The sequence below is a fragment of the Haliaeetus leucocephalus genome, unplaced genomic scaffold (assembly GCF_000737465.1).
Source record: "Haliaeetus leucocephalus isolate CR32 unplaced genomic scaffold, Haliaeetus_leucocephalus-4.0 Scaffold555, whole genome shotgun sequence".
Lineage (NCBI taxonomy): Eukaryota > Metazoa > Chordata > Aves > Accipitriformes > Accipitridae > Haliaeetus > Haliaeetus leucocephalus.
This window is the reverse complement of record NW_010972991.1, coordinates 3,322,336-3,344,870: the sequence shown is the minus strand read 5'-3', so window position 1 is coordinate 3,344,870 and position 22,535 is coordinate 3,322,336. Positions and strand designations below refer to the sequence as shown.

The window sequence follows — 22,535 nt, the reverse complement described above, 5'->3', positions numbered from 1 at the left end:
AAAACAGTGAGTTTAATTAGTCTTTCATTCATTTCTCTCCACAACATCAGGTGGTGTTACTGAATTCCCCAGCTGTGTTGCGTGGCAGGAGGAGTCGTGTTTGTCCTTGAACTTGCTTTCTGACTCCATACGCTGTTGCCTTCAGTTCAGAGAAGGTTAAGTATTGCATTATTGAAAAGACCAAAAGTAGTTTTATCCTACCAACACCAGAAGTTTGGCACCCTGTTGCTGTCTGGTGTGACTGGAGGGGCCTTTTCTCACTGCATTAGCTTGCTTTTGTCAAACCTTGAATCCATCCAGCGTGCAAATCTATCCTTCACACCACTGGGGGTTGCAGAACTGACTTCTGCTTGCGATTTCAAAACAACGTGCATCCCAGATGTTGTGAGAATAAAATAAATATTTTTCTACTTTGCATCGCTGTGGTACTATTAGATAGAGGAAAACTGTGTTATCTCCAATGGATAAGTAAAGGAAAAAAGCCATTTTACCTGTCCTAGAAATGGTTCATTTCTGCAGGGACAAAGGCAAATTCAAATGTTCTTACGTGGACCTCTAGGTTCTTTTGTCACCAAAGGCACTTTGCCAGCCAGTAAATTATAATACAAAAACTTGAGAAGTCCTCTGCCCTCTTTTCTTATCTAGCCAAGTTTAGTATAGAAGTTACTGGAACTTCCCTGTCATTCTTTCAATCTGAAGAACGTGTCATGTATGAAGTGACTGAAACTTGTATTATCTGGTGGGGCTGTGCTTTTTTCCTTGTCATCTTTTAGTTTTGCATCACGTGAGGCCTTTTTAAAACTTAAGTAGAGATGATAGAGATGAGAAGTGCTTCAGAGGGTCTTGTTTTCTGTGCCAAAATCATGTGAAGAAGATTGAGACAAATGTCTCATGCTTGGGAAGAAATGTACCAAATGTAAAACATAGTTCTCTGTCTGTAAGTGTAATAAATTACTAATGAATGGTGTTAGTCTATGTTTTTACATAGTTTTCTTAAAATGTGTGAGAGGATTGTCCAATATTGGTGATCTATTTAACACAGAAAAGCAGTTTATTATTTGAAAATAAATTAACTAATTGATATGGGCATAATTTGACAATGCTTTAATTTCTTAAAATTTTTGCTTCCAATTTGCTGCCTCGTTCAAGAGGCTCCCTTAAGTTTGTTTCTTCAGCTAAGGTTGACCTCTCAGGCTCAAGTTTTATTTGGGTGAGAGCAACTTTTTTGTGGGCGTAGATGTTTATGTGTTCATATACAGGAGTCATTTACACTTGGGCTTTTGGATATGTAAAAATTGCAGTTACACAAACCACCTTTTCTGCTAAGAAAGTGTATGCAAAACTGGAACAATGAATAAATGATCTGCTTCTCCCTTGAGGTTTGTGATTTCAATGTTTCATCACACTGACATTTTTCTCCCCCCCCAACAATTATAGTCTAGCTTGAGTAGCTTTTTGCCAGTGTGTACAGCAAACAAAACCCTCCTTTCCAGCACTTGAGCAATGATTTTGAAGACGTGTTCGTTTTAAGGCTGTATTGGCCACGGAGACCTTTTCCGCTTACTCTTTCTCCCTTTCATTGGTGAGCTAATTTACGATATTCTTCCATCTTTTCTCAAGTGCTAAAAACAGAGGTCAATTCAATTGTCCCTTCACTGAAAGTTATGCAGTGAGGCTTTTCTTAATTTGAATTTGACCAGCCATAGACTACAAGTGCCTTTTTTTCTCTGATGAATGTGGATTGCGCATATTGCTCTGTAAACTACTTTTTTCTTTCTTTCTTTTTAATCCATGGGCTATTGCATCCCATTGAACTTGCATGTACTGAGATGCCCGTCTTGGTTTGACGCACATCTAGAAGTGGTTTAAGTGACGCCAGTTGCCAAAACTCTCTCACTTTGTTTTTTAAGAGACTTTTAGGACTTGGCTGTTCTTCCTAGGTTGCATAGTTCAGAGGTTGTTTTCTGAGTGTTTCTGAAGGAAATAAAAGTAATCCTGGGAATCAACGCTATGTAGATATTGCAGGTTTGTGTTTCTTTCTGTTAGTAATAGCCCTTTGATACCTCCTTGCTTTCCTGTCTGCCTTACTTTGTTATCAGCTACTAATGTCCTTTGGTAGCAAAGAATAAAGGAGGAAAGTGAATAGCTACCTTAATGAGCTTGCTTCTCTCCCCATTTGCTGTGCAAGGAACTTGAATGACACTGTTTTACTCACTTTAGACAATTGGACTAAATATCACACACGCGCCCCCAACACACACTCTGGATCTGCGTTTCAGTGTTTTGGAAACATGGTTGTTCTGCAAGCACTGACCCTGCTGCCCCTGGAGAGCCCATGACACCGGGCTGGGCTGTCTCTTGTTGTTTTGCTGTAACTACCCCTCTGCACTGGGGGTCGAACACAAACCTGAGGCTTTTGAAGCATACTTGAGTCAGAAATATATGTCACGGTCAAACTTTTCATCTTTCCTGATTCAGCCACCCTAGTGCTAATGCTGGCTATTCTCTGTTTAGTCGGAATCCTTTGCACTGCACATATGTTTCCCTACAAATGCCATGCTAATCCAGAAATTAATTTTCTTTCTGTGCCTGCTTAATCAGGGCTGTTACAGGATTTTTCTTCTGAAGGTTGCCTTTTTTTGGCCTGTCATCTATGCTGGAGACATCTCTTCTCAGCTTCATCTTCCTGCGGACTATTGGCTTCCCTCAAGTCCAGAGTAGGTTGCTTGAAAGTAAAATCCAAATATAGTCCCACTTATTTTAAAAAGGCTAGTCATGCTAAAGCAGGCTTGTGCTGCTGTTTGAGATCACATTTACCATATATATCAAACACTGTAGAGCTGCAGTTGTCAACGGCCCACACAGAAGGATGCTTGGATCACTGTTAGCACAATCTTGGTCTGTAAGAGTATCAGTAGGGTTGTTTCTGGTCTGTCCAGTACTCATGAATCACAAACAAGAGTGCTGCTGTCACTTTTTCTTGAAATCAGCTTAAGTCGAGCGTCAAACGCGTGCTTCTGTTATTATTTAGCTAATTATTCTGGGCCCAATTGTCCAACTACCTTTGCACAAGTGAAGGTGAGTTCTTATAATTCCTGGTGCAAGTAAATGCTAACTGACAATCGTAGGAGGTGGACAAGTGAGAAGTGATGCTCTGGGACCAGGGAAATAGTATTTCTGATGTGTTTTAAGTCAAGGAGCTTGCGTGTAGTTAGTACCAAAAATCTCAACCTGACATGCTTAATGGTTATACTGATCTTACACCCAGAGGGTGAAGCCCAAGAAACTCAGCTGGTTCCCGTCAGGTGTTTGGTTGTATTAAAGTGTTCGGTGCAAGTGGGAGCAAAAGCAAAAGGTCGAACGCAGTTGACTCTGACCCTCAATTCCCTTCATAGTCAATGGAGCTGCGTCCATCCTGGTTTTGACTTGATAAATAACCGCATTATGAATTGTATTTACTCCTAGCAGTTGGAGGCTTAACTCTTGCCTGTCCCCTCGGTAGGTAGGCTCTCTAGAAACACAAAGAAGTGTATTTCTAATGGAGAGCACAAAGTCTGGTTGCAGCAAAGTGCAGGTGAGAGCTGGAGCTCTGGCCGGGGTCATGTCAATATGCTCAATTTGCATGTTGATTTAACGAAGTCCCCCCAACGCCCCTGGGCCCGCTGCCGCTTGTTCTCCTCTCCGATGAGCGGGCTCAGTAGTGCTCCCCAGAGCGGGGATGAGATCGGGCTGAGGAGAACCACGAGGGCAGTTCCAGGTGAACGGGCCTCTTCTGGTTTTCTCAGAAGCATCGCGTGCGTCACTCGCCCAATTTCGTGACCAGTCTACCGGTGCATAAGTGAAGCCATCCGCGCGATGGTTGCTATAAAAAGGCAGGTGAAGGTTACAGGGGGTGTGCAGGGCTGCCTCGCTGACAGAAGGGGATGGAGCTCTCCCATCGCAAGATGGGCTCCATTCCGTTTTGCACCCTTCTTTGCTGCTTTATTAGCATAGCAACAGCCAATATATTTGGTAAGTACGCTTGTTGTTTTCCTTTGCCTGTGTCCGGTAGTGACTGCGCTCCTGTGATCTTTGTGCTGCTCTGCGTGTTATTGCGACGAAGTATATAACGATCTTCAATGCTGCGCGCTGCAGGCTTGGCTAGTTACTGCGTGTGGTGCAAACTGAGTTTGGGCTCCAGGTTAAATACTAAGCTATGAGGATCTTTAAATGGTCAGGGTTATCTGAGTCCAGTGCACCTTGATTGTGGGGGGGTGGGAGTGGGGGGGAAGTTTTCTGGAAGAACAGGCTGGGCTACAGAAGGACCTTGGGTATGAAAAGGTGGTGCTGCAGGAATGTGAAGATCCTAAGCTTGTATCTTCTATTTGTATGTGCCATCATCTAATTTAGGCTTGAACCTTAAGATACTGGATAGGCTGAGTGCCATCCCCAGTTCTTTGGTCTGAGTTTGATAGTCCTGCACAACAAGCAATTTGAATTAGTGGGTTAATCTCTTAACTCAGATGTCTTAGTAGACCCTCTCTAGCACTGTACACAGGGATCTCCACACCTCCCAGAGCAACTGGCTCAGAGTCATGCCTGAAATGAAAATGGTGAGGTTTGCCTACATGTGGATATCTATAGGTTAGCTAACCTAAAACTGCTTTACAGTCTCCTGAAAATTTTCACGTGGGCTTAAGTGCTTGAGAGGTCTTAGGTGCACAGAAACCATCTGTAGTTAAAGAAGTCCCTGGGCTGCAAATTATTGGAGGCTGAAAAGTATCCAGAATGCTTATGATGTATTTGCTCTACTATGTGTGGTCATGCTCAGACCAAATACTGGATTAAGTGAACCTTTGGTCTAAATCGCTGTTGCTATGGTTTTGTTTGTTTGCTGTATTTTTATAGAACTAGTCAGCAGAATTAAGAGCATGATATTCATTGGGTTTTGAGGATGGGGCAAGTGTCAAATCAACTAATCTATTCTGTAATAAAGAACCTACTGAACTTCATCGTTCTCCTAAAACAGCATCCAAATATGCTTTTGAATGCTTTAAGAACTGAAGAGCTGACTGTTTTCTTGCTAGGTGGCTTCAGTAATTGATCACTTGCCCCAGTAAAAATTGGGAAGTGCTCCTAATATGAATTAGCCTGATGCTAACTGCTAGACATTTATTCTTTTTAGGTCCTTCATGAGATTAAGAAGAAATACCTCTCCTTTTGGTGGAATAGCGAGTGACTTAGCTTCAGTAAAGAATAAATACTCAGAAACATTAACAGCGATGTATGTGGTTATGGCAAAGGGCTGTTTTGTGGTGATAAGCACAACTAACTCTAAGTACCCCAGGTACCAGAAAATGATAGCCATACCGGTACAGAACAGAGCTGAGACTAATTAAATACAGGTCTGAGAAAGGGGTTCATGAGCATCTCTGTCATGTGCTTATCCTGCAGCTGGCAGCCCAGCAAGTTTGCTCAGTGCTGTCCCATGCAGAAATGCATGCAAGGAGCGCTGGGGAAACAGCTAAGGAGGACCCATGGACCTGGGGCTGTTACCACGCAGCATTGGCACTAACAGGGTTTTGATAAGAACAGGTTTGTGGCGAAACGACCCTTATGTGTTCACCTTCTTGTTGTTTTCAGAGTATCAGACAGATTCCCAACCATTACGTCCGTGTGAACTTCAGAGGGAAAAGGCTTTCTCAGGAGGGGAAACCTACGTTCCTCAGTGCTCAGAAGATGGCCAGTTCAGGTGATTCATCCCTGCTATTATTCTGCTATTATACGACCTGACCTTTCATTACTCATGAAAGCTTTAGCCTCTGTTTTGAAGAGCCTCCGTATTGGTGGACTGGAGGGCGAGGGGTGCGGGAGACTTGAAGTGACTTCATTGAGCCATCTTGCAGATCCAGCCTATCCTGAATGAAGTCCCTGTTGCTGGAAATAATCACTGGGTTAAGTGGCCAGTCTAATATTAACAGGCTAATCTTGGCAGCATTATTTGCATGTTAAATTGGTGCAGGTGGTTGTGTAATGCAACTGCTGTCTTCCTATGCATGCTCATGGGCATGTGGTCTGTGATCAGTGTCCCAGCTGGCACAGGTGAGCCAAGTTGACTTGGAGAAGTTATCCACCCCGCTGTAAGTGGCACAGTTGGGTTTCCTTCTAAAGGCAGTAAAGGAACTAAAAAGCATATGGAGAACAGTGATTTAGAGGGCAGCATGTTGCCTGAAGATGCAAGAAGTTAATGACTTAAAGCTGAGGCTGAGGGGGAGCACAAATTGTAATGTTCTCTACTATTATCTTATCGTTATTGCCTAGGATGGGGGACCTTGACTATTCTAGATCTGACTTAGAAAACATCTCAAAATATATAGTAAATCTCAAATACTGAGAATCAGGATCCTGTCCAAACTGCTTGCTTCTTGAATGACTTCCAGTCACTTACCTGCAATTCCTGAAGACTTTAGAGAATTACTAGAATTAAGAGCTCCCATCAGGTAGAGTTAGAGTCACCAGGAACACGGCCCTTTCCGATTCCATTATTTGTGGTGGTAAAGTACTTGAACTTGTTTGGCTTGCTTTATGTTTTTGTTTATGTTCTGTACTGACTGAGGACTCTGTCACTAACAAAATAAAATATGTTACTTGTGATCTTCTTCAGGACGGTTCAGTGCAGTAGGAATGGTCTTTCCTGTTGGTGTGTGGATGAGAATGGCATTGAGGTACCTGGCAGCAAACAGAGTGGTTATCCCATATCTTGTAAGTGACAAGTTTCTATTTTTGTTCAGATTGGGTAAAGAACCATTTAAATCTGCATTTGAACTGCTGAAATCAACAATAGGTTAGCCCCAGACTTTGATGGACTCTAGTTTGTTGTAATTTGCTGGGTCTTTCTAGTGGAAGTTCTGGAGTTTCTTCAGGGCTGATTGTGGAAACCTGATACACCTGGATGGTCTGTATGAGGGTCACAGTGATGTAAATCATGAATGAAAGATCAACTTAGTGTATTGGCTTTTGAGTTGGAGAGCTTCATCCCCCTCTGTGGTGGGTTTTTCTATACCAATTTTCATAACCTCAAGTCCATCAATGTCTTCGTGCCACCTGGGTGGCAGAATCAGAACTTATAGCTCTAAGAAAACTGATGTTCTTTTAATAAATGATTCAGTGCCCAATAAGTACCTTCCTCTAACAGTATCCCTCTCTGCTACAACAGGCTTATCCTTTTGCCAGCTGCAAAAGCAGAGGATCTTAGTAAGTCGATACATCAACAGCAGTGGCATCTCCTACATCCCTCAGTGCCTGGATTCGGGGGCTTTTGATGCGGTGCAGTGTGACACAAAGCTGGGTCAGTGCTGGTGTGTAGATCCAGAAGGAATGGAGATTTATGGCACCAGGCAGAGAGGAAAGCCAATGCGCTGTAAGTAATGTTCAACAAAACGGTGGGGTTTGTAGGTTTGAAAGGTTTGGTGTGAATGAAAGGTGGTAGATCAAGAGCGTAGACCCTTCAGCCTATACTTACGCTATAGAAGTATAGGTGCTTAACTAAGGCATTTAAGTCCCTGTTTTGTAGAGTCAGAGAATATCTCAAGTTGGAAGGGACCCATAAGGATCATCAAGTCCAACTCCCTGCTCCTCGTAAAGACAATACGAGGCACCTAGGTGTCCATGTTCAATGTAATGCATCTAAACCCCTTCCAAACCCTGGGGTGGCTATTCAGCTGTTCATGGGAAGTTAAAACACCAATAAGCATTACCTTTGTTTCCCATCAGGTCCAGGGAACTGTGAGATCCGAGACCGTCGCATTCTGCATGGATTTGGGGAGAAGAGCCCACCACAATGCTCAGCAGACGGAGAGTTTCTGCCTGTCCAGTGCAAGTTTGTCAACACTACAGACATGATGTTTTTTGATCTCGTTCATAGTTATAACAGGTAAGAGTGCAGACTTCTGAAACAGGAAAGCAATCCTGCATACCTCTTCAAGCCACTGTCTTACTGCCTTTTTTTTTTTTTCCACATGAAGCCCTTCTTCTGTGACTGCACATGATGTTATTTTCTGTTAATGAATGGACCAAGTAAAAAAACCTTTTTCTTCTGAATTAAATTTGCTCATTTAGAAAAAACTGATATTCTATCCCTGCAGTCTAATCAGTGCGTCCTTGCACACAGCAGTGGCTACCACATTGCAATCTGTATTTGGAAAAGTAGCCAGGGCTACTTTTCACACAGACAGACACACAACTGCAAATGAGATAAATACACAAGGAAGAGAGGAATTCTGATGGATATATGAGGTAGGAAAGATGGTTCCATGTGAGAGATGAAAACAGATGGACAGACGGACGAGTGGCAACATGCAAAGAGCAAGTTCCACGTGACGATGGGAAACTCTTGTCCATTTAGGCTGTGCCAGGGTTGCTCACAGGGGTGAACCAGCAAGTGATGAACGGGTGTGCTGACATACCACTGGCTTTGTATGGTTGGAGAGGGCTGGGAAAGACTTCAGAATGCTGGATCAAATCCTTGTCCGTGGGAGCAAGAAGTCGTTGTCCTGTGGAGAAGCTGGGAATTAATGCTCAGGTGGATAAATAAGGGATGGGCCTCTTGGCATCCACAGGGAGAGGAGTTTGGTTTGGTGCAGATGTTCAGACTCTCCAGAGAAACCTTCTGGTCTCTCATGAAGTGCTGTTATCTTGACATCTCAGCCAACACATTTCTCCGGTGGAGGGCAGTGGAGGAAATGTAATGTCTCGTTCTGACTTGGCTCTGTAGTAGCAAAGGCGTTTTATTGTAAATGTCAGTTTTGCTGTCTTGAGGGTTTTCTTTTTTAATTTAAGCAAAACTGAAAGGCAGGCCCAAATGCGCAGTGCAAATTTGTCAGAGCTTCAGGAGAGGTTATTTTGGCAAGAGCAAAATAATCTGGCTGTTTCATTTGTTGGCCTGTGGAGTGTGGAAATTCTAAAAGAGCAATTACAGAGGAGAAAGCAATGCTTTAAATTAACAATTTTTTTCTCCCATTGGGAGATTTGTCTGCAAAGACCTGCAAGATTGGGCTTTTCTTGTGTCCGTGTCATGTAATTAATCACAGCAGGATCATTTCACTCCCAGCTGTCTACCTTTCTAATTATGGCATTGACTTAAACCATTACCATCATATCTGAGTATCTCAGGTCATTAATAATATATTTATTTTCACACTATTTCTGCCTCAAATGTCATTATCCCATCCCATAAACAGGAGGCCAGAATACAAAGTTGAAAGGGATGAGTTCCACAGCAAAGGACTGTAGCAGAACAGGGATTTAAACCCATATTTTATGTTCATGTGGAATCAGTGGAGCAACTTTCCTTGGTTCCACAGGCTGATTTTTGAAATCTAGACATGTCACACTAACACCCTTCCCAAATTGTTTTCCTACACCTTCATAAATATTCCAGAATAAATCAGCATGTTAAAAAAAAATGGAGAAATTCAGAAGCTTAGAGCTAAGACTTTCCCAAGAGGAAAACTTTGGGAAAGAAAGATGAGCCCAAATTTCCTGCCTCACCCTGGCAGCTTGGCTGCTGTTACTTATTTTATATATTTATTGTGCCCAGGTCTTACTTGGATGGGCAGCCATATAGAAAGCCCTGTAGTAGATGGATGGGAATGATCAAAAAATCAAAAATCAAGGAGGATATTTTTATTTTTGTGCTATAATTGTCATCAGACTGAAGACCTTGTGTCAGTGTCTTTATCCCAGCTCGCAGGAGGTTCTGCCCTCTTATGTATTATTTCACTGGCAGTGGAATAAACAGGATTTGGTTTTTTCTCTCTGCTTCTGAATAGTCAATGAGAAAGGCAGCTATAACTCGAGCTGCACATATGAAACATAGAAGGGGTTACTTGCAAACCTGCTTTTGAAGATCAGTAATGAGTTGTCTTTGCTGGAAGCCAAGAGAAGAGACTCACCATTTGAAGAAAAGGTCAACAACCTCACATTTCTTCACTTTCCCATTTCTGAGTGTGAGCATTCTTGTTGAAACACATGGATACACTATATATTTATCCATAACTTAAATGTAGTCACCTTTGCTTCGGCCACTGTTTTGGACTGGGTCTGATAGATGAGGTACTCTGTGTTATCGCTACTCATCTTGAGGGCTGATTAAAAAGAAGCTGAGAAAAGAGAATCAGTGGGAAGTGAGTTTTCCAAGTAAGGTAGGAAAAGTTCTGTCCTCTTGTTTGTGTGGGTCTAACTTATATCCGTTTGTACTTTATTTAGCTGTACTCTCAACTTGGAATAAAAATAACCAGAATGACAGGATATGACTACACATCTGCCCCATATAGAAGTAGTATAATGATGCATGTGACTTCTTAACGTTGAGGTTGAAAGAAAGCAGCATGCAGAATTTTTTCATTGCATCCTGTTTCACTCAGCTAGATGTTGAGGTGCTGAGGTGCTGAGCTCCAAGGACGTGAGCACTGCAGAGGTCTGCCTTTGAATAGAGGAGCATTGCTCTCCTAAGAAGAGAAAAGATCATATTCCTGATTAGGCAGTGGCCAGTGTATGATAATTTAGGGAAGCAGAAAGCTCTTGAAATATCCCAAGATATTTATGTCCACGTGTGCACTGAAGACCATAGAAAGATGGTATTTAGGTGCTTATATCTTGAATTGCATTGTTTAATGCTGGCAGAAGTCCCCTTGTGCCCTGAAGTATGAAATTTTGATTGCTTTTAGCATGCGGGTGTCAGCAGCGGAGCAGGATTTGATGATCCAAAATGGAGGGAGTCGGTAGGCTTTTAATTTGAAGATGTGGAGGAGTGCCAGAGCGAAGCAGCGCTACGCAGGGACGTGCAAGCTCTGAGCCAGGAGCACTGCTGGATAACGCTGGGACAACCCCGAGGTTACCAGCCCCTTCCTCTGCCGGGGGTTGCTGTTGCTTTGTGCATTCCCAGGCTTCTGCTTTGAGGTACTGAGGAAGCAGTAGCATCTCCAGCTCTCCTGGCAAGAGGTGGCAGAGCTCTCAGGCAGACTCTTGAAGGTAGCAAAGGCCCCTTACTCCGCTGCTTTCACCTGACCGCTGGCTCGGAGCCGGACAAGCATTTCACTGCGTTTCGCAGGGGCACTTGCAGACTGCGCGTGCTAGAGCAGCCCTGAGGCTGCAGGAGGGTGGCACCTGAACTGAGGCTGGTCATAGTCCCAGTTTCACAGGGTCACTGTAAGCTGCTTTGGCACATTAATCTTTTTCCCAGTTGATCAGGGCCTAATCCACCATTACTGTTACTGCTAAGTGTCCTTCTTTGGTAAAAACTTAATGCATTAAACTTAATTCTCTATGTCTTGAGCAGAAAATTCCACTTCCCTGTTGCTAGGTTTCCCTAAATAAGCCACATGCAGCTGGGACACCAGATTTTTATTGTATTTCGGGATATGGGTATGTGTCTGTAAAATAATATGATTGTTTCGGAACTTGGCACTTTGAATTTAGAAAAACTTACCTTCTGTTTGCTTGGAGAAACCCTAGAGTGTCTGTCAGTTAAGATCACATTTATTATGTTTTTTCCAACTCTGACCCTATTAAGTTTCCTTCCTAAATCGTTGCTTTGCTGGAATCTGGCTGTTGCCACTCCTAGAATATTATACTGCAAACTAGCATCTCTTTGATCTCCAGAAATAAGAGTCAATCTTACTTGTAATATGTTAAAACCCCTTTCTCCTTAATCTGTTGAGCCATGCTCTGAAAATGAAAAAGATTAGTGAGGTTTTTATCAGCTTTTGTGCTTAATTCAGTGCAGAAAGCGTACGTAGCATGCAGGGAAGAGGAAGCAACCTGTTTGTTTAGGCACTCTGCCATTCTGTGCAGATTTGTGGAAGGAGCTAATGAACGGGTGTTGTAATAACATTAAGCCAGCGTCCATCTATTTTACACTCTTTGACAGGCTTTCAAAGATGAGAATAGAATTGAAAATGAGCGTTGGATGCTGAGTGTACCTGCTTAGGAAGGGTCAGAAATCTGTCTGAAGGGAGATTGTCCTGTATTTGTTTAAAAAAATGGCATTTAGGAGACTCGTTAGCCTGCTGAAACACTGATCTGCATCATGTCGGAACCTGGTTGCCACAAGGAGATGGAAGGGTTTTGTGGTGGCTTTGTGCTCTGCAGACATCCTTGCCGTACAAATTCGGGAGGGAAACACAGACGATGCTTTGTTGTTGTCGATGGGCCTCCCTGGGCTCTTCACAGGACTCTGCTTTTCCTTTCAGGCTCCCGGGGGCTTTCCAAACGTTCAGCTCCTTGCGGGAGACGTTCCCCGAGGTCTCTGGGTACTGTTACTGCGTGGACAGCCTGGGCAGAGAGTTAGCAGACACTGGTGAGTCCCCTCCGGCATCTGACCCTTTAACTTGAGTGGCTTTGAATTCCCAAGGGAAAGGACAAACAACATTTACCCATCTTCAGATTAATTTGGGACTTCGATTTCATTCTTACAAGGGGTAAGATCACTGTGACCAGTGTAGTGCCCATGGGAAAGGCTGGAGCTCACTAATGAAATCCCACTCTTAGGAGAAGCACTTCAGCCTGTGAGCTGCTGCCCAGGGGCTAATCCTCTCCTTTTTGGGATGGTGGAATAGGATATCTGAATGTCCAACCTCTGCCCACACTAGAAAGCTGTGTCGTATTTGATAAGTCAAATCGGCAAATGCAGGGGAATAAAAGGGCCTGGAGACTGAACTGTTTTCTTCTTGCTCAGGAGAATCATGGAATAGTTTGGGTTGGAGGGGACTTTTAAAGATTATCTAGTCCAAGCCCCCTGCAATGGGTGGGAGCATCAGACGGTACTTCCTTTCCTCTCATCGCCTCAGGATACCTTTTAGGCATGTTAATAGTTGATGGGACACTTTAGAAGAAAGAATGTTTTTTTCCAAGAAGGAGGAATGAGGAAGTTAAGGACTTTCAGCTCATCTTCCTTAGCTTCTGTGGTTTTAAAAATTAAAAAACAAACAAACAAACCAACCCCTGAAAAACACAATTCATGATAGCTTAAAATTTACATGGTAGATGACAATTTCAACATTTAATTGCCACAAGGATGAGAAGTTCTCAAAAAATTTGTGCACTCAGGGGAACTACTGCACCTCTTTTTTTTTTTGGTATACAAACAAAATGATTGGGAATTGTTTCCAAAATTCCCTCAATTACTCTACTGCAGGCTGAACCTAACAAAACCACAGCACAGTGCCGGTTATGGGATGTTCCTCCTGCTTGTTTTGGTAGATGTCAAGGCATAAAGCTAGCGGCTGGGCACTCAGCAGCGGGTTATATGGTGCGGTGCATTAGGGTTATGCAGTATAATTTTGCATTTGGTCTGTTTATAGGACTGTTTTTTCTATTTCCTGATAGGCTTCCAGTTCTGCTAATCCGGTGTAAAGCAGGTGAATTCTGTCTTAAAACCAGGCTCTGTGCTAAAAGTTTCTGTTTTCCAGGCTTGGAACTGCTGCTCGATGAAGTTTATGACACAGTTTTCTCTGCGCTGGACCCTGCCCGCATGTTCACAGAGACCAGTATATATCGGATCCTGCAGAGGCGGTTTCTGGGGGTTCAGCTAGCTACCTCGGGCAAGTTCAGATGTAAGTAGCACCCAGGTGATGCCCTGTACATAAGGTGAAAATTTTGGAGCTTATATGGGACAGCTTCCATTAGGGAGAGTTGTTCTAGGATTCTTTTGCACTAAAAGCATATAATATCACAGTTTCAGTGCAAAAAATCACGGTCCTTGAATTGCAGCTGGCTTTTAACCATTCTTACCAGCAGATTGTACCTGTGCTCTGATCAGTGCTTTCCCATGCACTTGAAGTTTGCATTAGTTGAAATCCCATGAACTCTCCATATCTCTTGCCCTGAGATCATGGGAATGGATCTGATGATTTATTAAATTAAAAGCCTGAGAAAATGCTCCCTAATTTATGTTGGTACACTCAGAAATAGGAAGGATTTTACACTGACCACAAGACACTCAATCCCCAGGAGGCTACAGAGGAGTTTGTATTGCCTTAGCCAGCCAGGCTGAACTTCTGGATCTGCCCTTGGGTCCATTCCCTTCCTGGTCAGGGCAGGCAAACGGGGAGAGAGTTTCTTTGCCTACGGGTGGTGAACTCTGTGGGACAGGAGGTCAGGTACCTCCTTCTCTCTCCTCTACCAGAGCCCAAGAGAATTGCCTTGGCTGGGGAGAGTTTGAACCCGCTGGTGTGATACTGCATCCTCCTATCCAAATTCCTCTGACATCGCTGTCTGACCCTCGCTAAGGAGTTGCATCACCAGATGCACTAAGCCCATAGTGATGCAAGTCGTCTGGCCACAGAGTCAGACGGTTTTTCTATTTCTGGGACAAGCCGATCATTCTGGGGAGTCTGGAAAGCATCCTCCCCCCTTCGCTGCACAGTGCTGTTGGGTGAGCTCTGGCTGTAGCTAGGGATGCAGCGGCTGCCAGCAAAGATGAAGCTGTAACAGCCACAAGATGGAGATATGACCACGTTCGTCAGCGGCTGAAGGGGACTGCTTTGGTGACTTACCCAGATCTCACACTGCCACCTGAAGCCACAGGCATCAGGAAAGTTGTCAGCTTTCCTTGATGGACCGGTTGCTCTGATGTGATGCTCTTGCTGCCTCAACCTGGTAGCTGAAAAGCTCCTGAAGGTGAGAAATGTTTAGGCTGTAGGATTGCAGGTTTGTATAAACAAGCAAAGTTTCTGTTGGAAGGGTGGAGTCCAGTATTGGAGAGATCGTAACTCAGAAAATTTGCTTTATGAAGCTTTGGCTTCTCTGCCATTAAGGCCAGTTTGACAGGAATAGGGTCTTCAGATCCCTGCGGAGAGAAATATATTGGGTGGTCCCAGACCAAGTATCCACAGTCAGGTACAGAACCTTTTGCGGGAGCAATGCCTCATTCTCTTTAGAAACATTGATGTTTGCCTTCATCTCAGTCTCCCAAGCTGCATATCTGTCTTTGTTGACCAGCTTTGCATTTGCATGAAGGACCAGAGCTCGCCTAGCCTCCAGCAGGACTCCCTGAGAGACATGCTGCTACTCTGCCTACCCGTGACTATGGCTGAAAAATGTGTTGAGGTTTTATTTTCTGTTTAGTTTTCAGAAATGACTACTTCCAGTAGAAAACCCTGGGGCCAATCCTTGAGGAGAAAAGAGGATGGAGAATTCACATTTGGGGCTGGTACTTGAAGTGTGACTGAAAACAGTCAGGAAATGAAACTTTCTTTTTTTTTTCTTTTTTTTTTTTTTCCTTCCAAATAGGCAAACAATGGGATCAAGGAGAGATAGCTCTGAAACTTTAAGCTTTGCCTCCTTAACACATACTGGTTTTCTTCCAGGCCCCTCGAAGTGTGAGGTTGAGCGGTACGCAGCCCTGCGTTACCAGCACGCCTACGTGCCGTCTTGTGAGGCTGATGGGAGCTACACGCCGGTGCAGTGTCAGCAGGGAGGACAGTGCTGGTGTGCGGACACCGAAGGGCAAGAGGTCCAGGGCACAAAGAGACGAGGACAACCCCCAGCCTGCGGTATGTATGAGGTTTGGCAAAGGAAAAATGAGCACATCTCTCGGCGTCTGTAGAAAGAAACCCGAAGGACCGGTTCCCTTCTCAGCTCTGACAGATTCCGGTGTTCAAAACCTGAGATCCAAAAACCTCCTTGGGGTTAAGAACCACATTCTAATAAATTATTAAATATCATATTCCTTTTATTTTCCTTCGTGACCTTTCTTTAGCCTTTTACTTTTGCATACAGCAAGGCTTTTCTTTGCAGCCATGGTAATCTGTCTTTTGATTCCTGGAGCTGGGGCATGAAGTCAGAATATCTGGGATAATATAAGGAAGCCAGTGATGATGGTTTGGGCTTTACCTCCTCCCTTTGGTGATATGCTATATAATTTCTAAGGCATCTCTCATCCTAAGCATTTTTTTCCCCATCTGTCACTGCATATTTGGCCATGAAATTTGCCAAAACCAGTTAAAAAAAAGCCCAACCAATTCAGAAAAGGTGTATGGGTTTGGGCTTTGAGAGATTTCATGAAGAATACACCATCAAATCAGTGCCCCAAATGGAAATGACAGCAGAAATGTCCAAGGGCCAGAGGGGAGGAGGAAAGTTCCTATATATTTATTACCTAAATATTCAGGATTGCGCTGGAGGGCTGGGGCACAAGGTCTTAATGCAGGAGCCGCCTTCGGGAAAGGTAATTGCTCTGTCTGCGAGACACAGTCTTACCAAGCAGATAGAGAAGGAGAAACCTACTCTGGGTGTCACGGCTCCAAGTCGCTCAGAGTGCTCTGGGCACAGACAGGCTTACTGCGAAATGAAAATGTTAACATGCCTCCGAGGCTGATCACCAAGGATATTGCAAGGGAACCTTTGAGAAGCCTCACCATATGTTGGGACTGGTTGTTTTCTCTTTGAATGTGCTTTGCTGAGCCCTCCTGATGATTTTCTTTTTTTTTTTTGGAGGGGGTGGTGGGCATGCAATGACTTGAGACTGCTTGCAGCTTTTATTGGCGGACTCAGGAAATTTAAGTGGGGAAAAATTTCTGCAGAGGTTTTGCAGACTAGCTCCTGAGAAGGTATTTCATGAAGGATATAGCTGCAGTCTGTGTTCAGACAGCTACATACCATGTGCGTGCCTCCGGTTCTGCTCTGTTTTATTTCTCTTTAATATCTTTGACTCTCACGCTCAGCAGCATGAGCACTGGAGGTGGCAGAGACGTAGGTGTGGGTAGCACGTTGGGTACTCGTGTGACCTGGGACACGAGGCAGTCCTGATAGGGACATGCTTCTTTTCAGACCTTTTACAGTAAATTCAACCCAGCAGTGCCTTTCTCTTTATTCCTTCTCACTCTGCTTTGATTTGATTCAACAGTGGGTAGGAGGGGAGAGCGTTTAAAGACCATGATCCTACATTTGTTTCATATCAGCATACTTGAGGGATTGTGGCTTACACTAACTTATTGGTCCCCAGAGGAATGTTCTTCAACCCTCTTACCAAGAGCCAACACTGAAAACAGAAGGGGCCCATCCTACAGAAAATGCCTTTACAAAGGAACCACTGTGAGGGACCCTGAGCCCCTGCCAGGAACCGCAGAGCAGGACAAGGGTGCGAAAGGAGGAGTGAGAAAGATGCTGATCACAGAGCCTCAGATTACTTGCTAATCTATTTCAGCAGCTTTTAAGACTTCCAGCTTTTATCTTTACTGTTAACAGGATTTATGACTGCTTTATCATATTGCCTGAATGTGGAATAAATAGGGATGAGGTGGGGAGCCCAAGGGAGGCCATGCTGGAGCAGACCAAAGCAGCTTATCCACCATCCTGTCCCCTACAGGCACAGCAGTGATGCTTAGGGCGAAAGTATGAGAAACGTGGGAAATACATTTAGCTTCCATATATCCTGCTGCAGGCGTGAGAGGCCCCAAACTGGAGGATGAACCCAGATCATTGTGTTCAGCACTCCCCTATGGAGTCATCTTCCAGGGATATGCCTAATTGCCTTTTAACCTTTTATGCTTCCTAGCATCCTCTGGCAATAAATTTCATTATCATAATTATGTGCTCTACTTCTGGACCATTCTAATTCCTGTACTGTGAGAAATACTGAATAATAATTGTCTATTGTGAGTCTTGTGGAGAATCCTGGTTTTTGAAAATCTTTATCATATTTTTTTTGTCCAAGCTGAGTAGTCTTTCCTACTGGAAAAGCTGTTCTGTCCTCAAAATATTTTTGCATCCCTTCTCTATAACTCTGCTAGTTTTCAAGGAGAGGTAACCATGTGGCAGATGATTCAAGCTGCTGTGCTGTGTGCGTTCCAGAGATCCAGTCAGTGCCATAACCATCCTGTCTGTTTGGTTCTCAGTGTATTTATATCTACCAAGTCTTTCCTTTTTTGATGTCTTTTGAGCCTTAAGCTGACATTTTCAGAGGTCCTTCTTCAGTGATATGTTGCATCCTAACTTGGAGCCATTGCTGTCTGTGTATGAACATACAGACGGGGCTGGATGCAGATACACCTGTGAGACAGCTTGGCCCTGGATATGGGTGGCCAGGGCCACTGTTGGTACCCTTAGTACCCTGACATTTGACTATTTTTGTTGAAATTTTGTATTTTTTTTCCTTTGGAGCTCATTTGTGAGTGCCATCTGGTCCTTAGCACTCTATTACTGCTAATTTTAACAATTTGTTTTCAAACCTTTTGTAATGAACACTTCACTATGAAACTGAAGATCTAGGTAGGAAGCCTCCATAAATTCCTCATTAGTGGGCACTGCTTAAAATAACTTTCTGTTCTTCTGCAGTCTATTTCTCTTTCTTAGATTCACTTACTGCACCTGGATCATTGGAGGTTTTCATTAGAAGCAGGCATCCTACCAGAGAATAAAGTATTTAGAAAAGATTTTATTTGTTCTTTCAGCCATAGGAACAGTAATGAGGATTTACATTGGGAAACAATCGAACCAGAAGAAGACCACAGAGCAGACAACTCAGATGTGGTGAAGGAATGTTTTCTTTCACTTTGTGTCTTGACTGGAGAATTTTATTTATAGACTGTATTCAGCAACAGTTCAAATTTCCTTATCAATATGCGTGATGCATAGCCTAGGAACTAGAGGCAGGTTAAACTACACATTTATGTGGTTTCTGCCCAGATTGCTTGAAAGATAGTCACAGAGATACAGCTTTTGGAGGTTCCAAAATTTGTTTTTTTTTTTTTTTTTTTTTTTTTTAAATCTTTGTCTAGGTGAAGAACAAGCGTGCATCTCAGAGAGGCGACGGGCCTTGTCGAGGATCTTTTATGGCCCTGCTGGGTACTTCAGCCAGACCAATTTGTTTTCCACTCCGGATACACAGTCGGAAAAAACAGCTGGCTTCTCAAGACCCTGCCCTCCCTCCTTCAAGGAGCTGTTTCTGGACTCTGGATTGTTGTCCCCAGTTGCACAAAGCCCGTACGTCAACCAGATTCCTGGGCTAGAAACCACCCTTGGTGAAGCCATCACGGGGATGTTCCCATCAAGGGAACTGGCTCAGGTGGCACTGCAATTTACTGCCAATCCAAAACGTTTCCAAGAAAACCTCTTTGGAGGAAGGTTCTTGAAGAATTTGATCCAGTTTAACTTCACGGGGGCACTTGGCACTAGTGGGAAGTACAGCATTGTCCAGTTTTTCCCACAGGAGGATGTGGGAGAAAGGGATAACGAGCAAAGCCTTCTGGAATCAGCTGAGGCGTTTTCATTGGAGGTATCAAAGGGGAGCTCCATTTTGAGTAAACCTCTTGTAGGCAGCTTTGGCCGCACGGTAACCCTACAGGACAATCAGAATATGATGAAATTCCTTTCCTCTGTTCTGGAACTACCAGAGTTCTTTACTTTTCTTCAGCAAGTGATTTCTGTCCCCAGAAGCATTGCTGAAGATTTAGGTGAAGTGTTGAAACTCGCATTGGGATCAGAAAACTGTGGTGAAGAGCCAAGAGACCTGTTTGTTCCAACGTGCACCAAGGAGGGGAGGTATGAGGAAGTTCAGTGCTATGCAGGAGAGTGCTGGTGTTTGGACGCTTCAGGTAAGGAAATTCCAGGCTCAAGAGTTCAAGGCAAACGTCCAAGGTGTCCCACTGATTGTGAGAAACAAAGGAGAAACCTGCAAAACTTGAAGCAAAGCCTGCCTGCTGGATCAGATCTTTTTATTCCCTCTTGTACCAAAGATGGAGACTTTCTGCCACTCCAGTGTTATGGGGCAAATTGCTTCTGTGTTGATTTGAATGGCAAGACTATTCCAGGAATAAGGGGAAAAGCTGGAAAGCCAATGCAATGTAAGTCCTAGGGACTGGGAATTTAAAAATGCTTCCTTATTGTGTTGGAATTTCATGATTCTTTCTTCCTATCTGATTATATCTGGAAATGTATGAATGCTGTATACAAAGAATATTGTCCCCTAACAGGAAAGCAAGTCAGCCCTACAGTTGCAGGGGAACAGTGGGAAACAGTGTATGTAAACCTTGATATCCTAAGTCTTAAAAATGGTCCCTTCTTCTGTCGGTGCATAGGGTAGGCACACTCAAAACAGAGGAGCCTGAGGTCTTGCCTTGTTAATGAGCATGTCACTGGCATATGTCTCTACTCAGTGTGTAGCTAGTGTTTATAACATCCGTGATGCCCATGAGACCTGGAGCGTCTGTGTAACTGAATGTGACCCACGCCAAGCGAAAAAGCCCTTTTACTTTCAGGACCAAGTCACCTGGGCATGGTCACTGGCTCATCCTTGTCCTGAGAACTGAAGAGCTTCAGTGCCTTAAACCATGAACCTCTTCTAGTCTTTTAGCTCAGGAATATATCCTCAACTTGGTAGGACGGCACAGGAGTCCAAACATAGGAGGGGGAGTCAAAGGCTAATAGGTTTCTCATAAAGGTCACACAGTCAGGCCAGAAAAGTGAGTTGCAAATGACTTGTCAGACATCAATTTGGCATTGCAACTTGCTTATAGATTATGAACTGCCTCTTCTTGCCCTTCTATTAACGTAATACAAAGGAAGAAGGAAGCACATAGGCTGGGGATATTTGTCTGTCAAGTTTCTGTGAACTGAAAATGGCACATCAACAGGGAGAACAGACCAAGAGAAGAGCCCGCTTCTCATTTTAGAAGGAATAGCAGAGTATCCAGCAGATGACAGTGGTACATATTGAGGGAGCTCCTTTGAATAGCAGTTTGCAGAAGTAGCGGGGAATTTATCACAATAATCTGAATTGGTAGGGGGTTTAACACATCTGTAGTGCAATCAAAATAAACAGGTTCATAATTCTCTGGTGCTCAAAAGGAGATGAGCTCCTATGTTTTGCTAGGTTTGTAGAGCTGCTTGGTGGCAAAATGAAATTTGGATCTGGAGATGGCAGAAAAGACTTCCAAAAAACCTCACTCCAGCATTTTGAGGGATGGCATTTTTATATTCAGCTGCAATATTCTGTAGAGAATAAGAAGAGAGGACAACAGAATCTGAAAATCCTGATTAGGTCCAAGGGGAAATAAAATCAGTATTATCCTACTGTTCGGATGGTTGCTTTTGCAGGGATTGGCTGAATAAGAAGTAACTGCCAGATTATCAAGTGTATCTGAAGATACCTTGTTGGTGTGAACAGATTCAGGAAGGCATTTAGTGGCATCAAGTACCTATCCTCCCCAGTAAGAACTATAGGCACTCGGTGTGTTCAAATATATTTAAAAATCATATCTATATGCATCTTTTAGTGCTCACATGCCTTTGGAAATCTTACCCTGGTTCAGCATGGGAGCTTAATAGCATTAGCTCTTTTAATAACAGGCCAGAAATGTTGTTGTTAGTATTGGGATAAGTGACCAAGTTTTAGTAATGGTGTTTGTAGTACTAGGGGGGTTGGGGGTACCGTATGTCTTCAGTGCATTCCTAAGATGTGCTATGCATGTTTTTCTTTTCCCCAGGCCCAAGCGCTTGCCAAGTAACAGCTGGTCAGGAGTTTCTGAAGGCTGTGAAACTCCTGTTGTCAGACCCAAGGGCTCTGTCTCAGCTCCCCGGGATTTACGTCCCGCAGTGTGATGCTGACGGTGCCTGGAGGCGGGTGCAGTGCAGCGGCCCTCCCGAGCAAGCGTTCGAGTGGTACGAAAGGTGGATTGCAGAGAACAACGAAGGCAAACCCCTGCCAGCTGCTGATCTGTTGAACATCACAACCGGATATGAAGAGGCATCTTCCAAAGGCTTTTCAGCTTTTATTAAAGCTTTGTATGAGGCTGGGCACCAGAACGTCTTCCCAGCATTCACCACGTATTCCTCCTTCACTGATCTCCCACCTGAAGTGCTGGAAGGAAACTTGACCTCTGCGTCTGAGAACATTTTACTGGATCCATATGTGTTCTGGCAGCTTCTGAATGAGCAGTTGACCTATTACCCAGGACCCTATACTGATTTCAGCGCTCCATTAAGCCACTTTGAACTTCGTGATTGTTGGTGTGTTGATAGCAAAGGAGAAGAGCTGCAAGGAACAAAGGCAGAAGTGAGCCAGGTGCCAGCATGTAAGTAACAGAATTTCTAGCACAGAAGTAGCAGTGTTTCTGGTCTTTGCTTTTATGCCACAAGAGGAAAGTCTTTTCAAGTGCTGCAAAGTAGGAGAAAATTACTTGTCAGAAAGATCACCAATACTGCCATTGTCACTGGCCACCAGAGGTTCGGTGACTCATTTTTGGTAAATAACGAGGTCTCTCAGCTTTGGAAATAAGGAGGAATAAAGTTCCATATCAAGTCTGTGTAGATTTTATAATTTGGAATTTGAACGTATAATGCTTTTGCAGAAGATACTTAGCCAGACAGCAAAGGACACTTTGAAGATAGAAACAGTATATGAAGAGTTGTATGGAAAATTCAGGATTACACTGTGATGTAAATGACTTTCAAGAATGCCTTAAAATGAGGCAAGAGGAGTTTTCTTGTTTCTTACTACACAGTCAAGAGTCACAGATATCCCTTAAAATCACTAGGAAAAGAGTGAGGCCAGCACT

The 22,535-nt window shown here is 43.7% G+C and overlaps 1 protein-coding gene across 1 annotated transcript in view; it reads left to right on the top strand.

The window, feature by feature from the left end:
* The first annotated feature begins 3,944 nt into the window (after window positions 1–3,944).
* Window positions 3,945–22,535, top strand: part of TG (thyroglobulin) — a 158,754-nt gene continuing 140,163 nt past the window's right edge. The window contains exons 1-10 of the mRNA XM_010577115.1: window positions 3,945–4,011; window positions 5,623–5,731; window positions 6,644–6,741; window positions 7,196–7,399; window positions 7,753–7,912; window positions 12,231–12,337; window positions 13,449–13,592; window positions 15,348–15,533; window positions 18,759–19,823; window positions 21,465–22,052. Coding sequence (XP_010575417.1) covers window positions 3,945–4,011; window positions 5,623–5,731; window positions 6,644–6,741; window positions 7,196–7,399; window positions 7,753–7,912; window positions 12,231–12,337; window positions 13,449–13,592; window positions 15,348–15,533; window positions 18,759–19,823; window positions 21,465–22,052 — 2,728 coding nt within the window. The remainder of the gene's footprint in view (window positions 4,012–5,622; window positions 5,732–6,643; window positions 6,742–7,195; window positions 7,400–7,752; window positions 7,913–12,230; window positions 12,338–13,448; window positions 13,593–15,347; window positions 15,534–18,758; window positions 19,824–21,464; window positions 22,053–22,535) is intronic.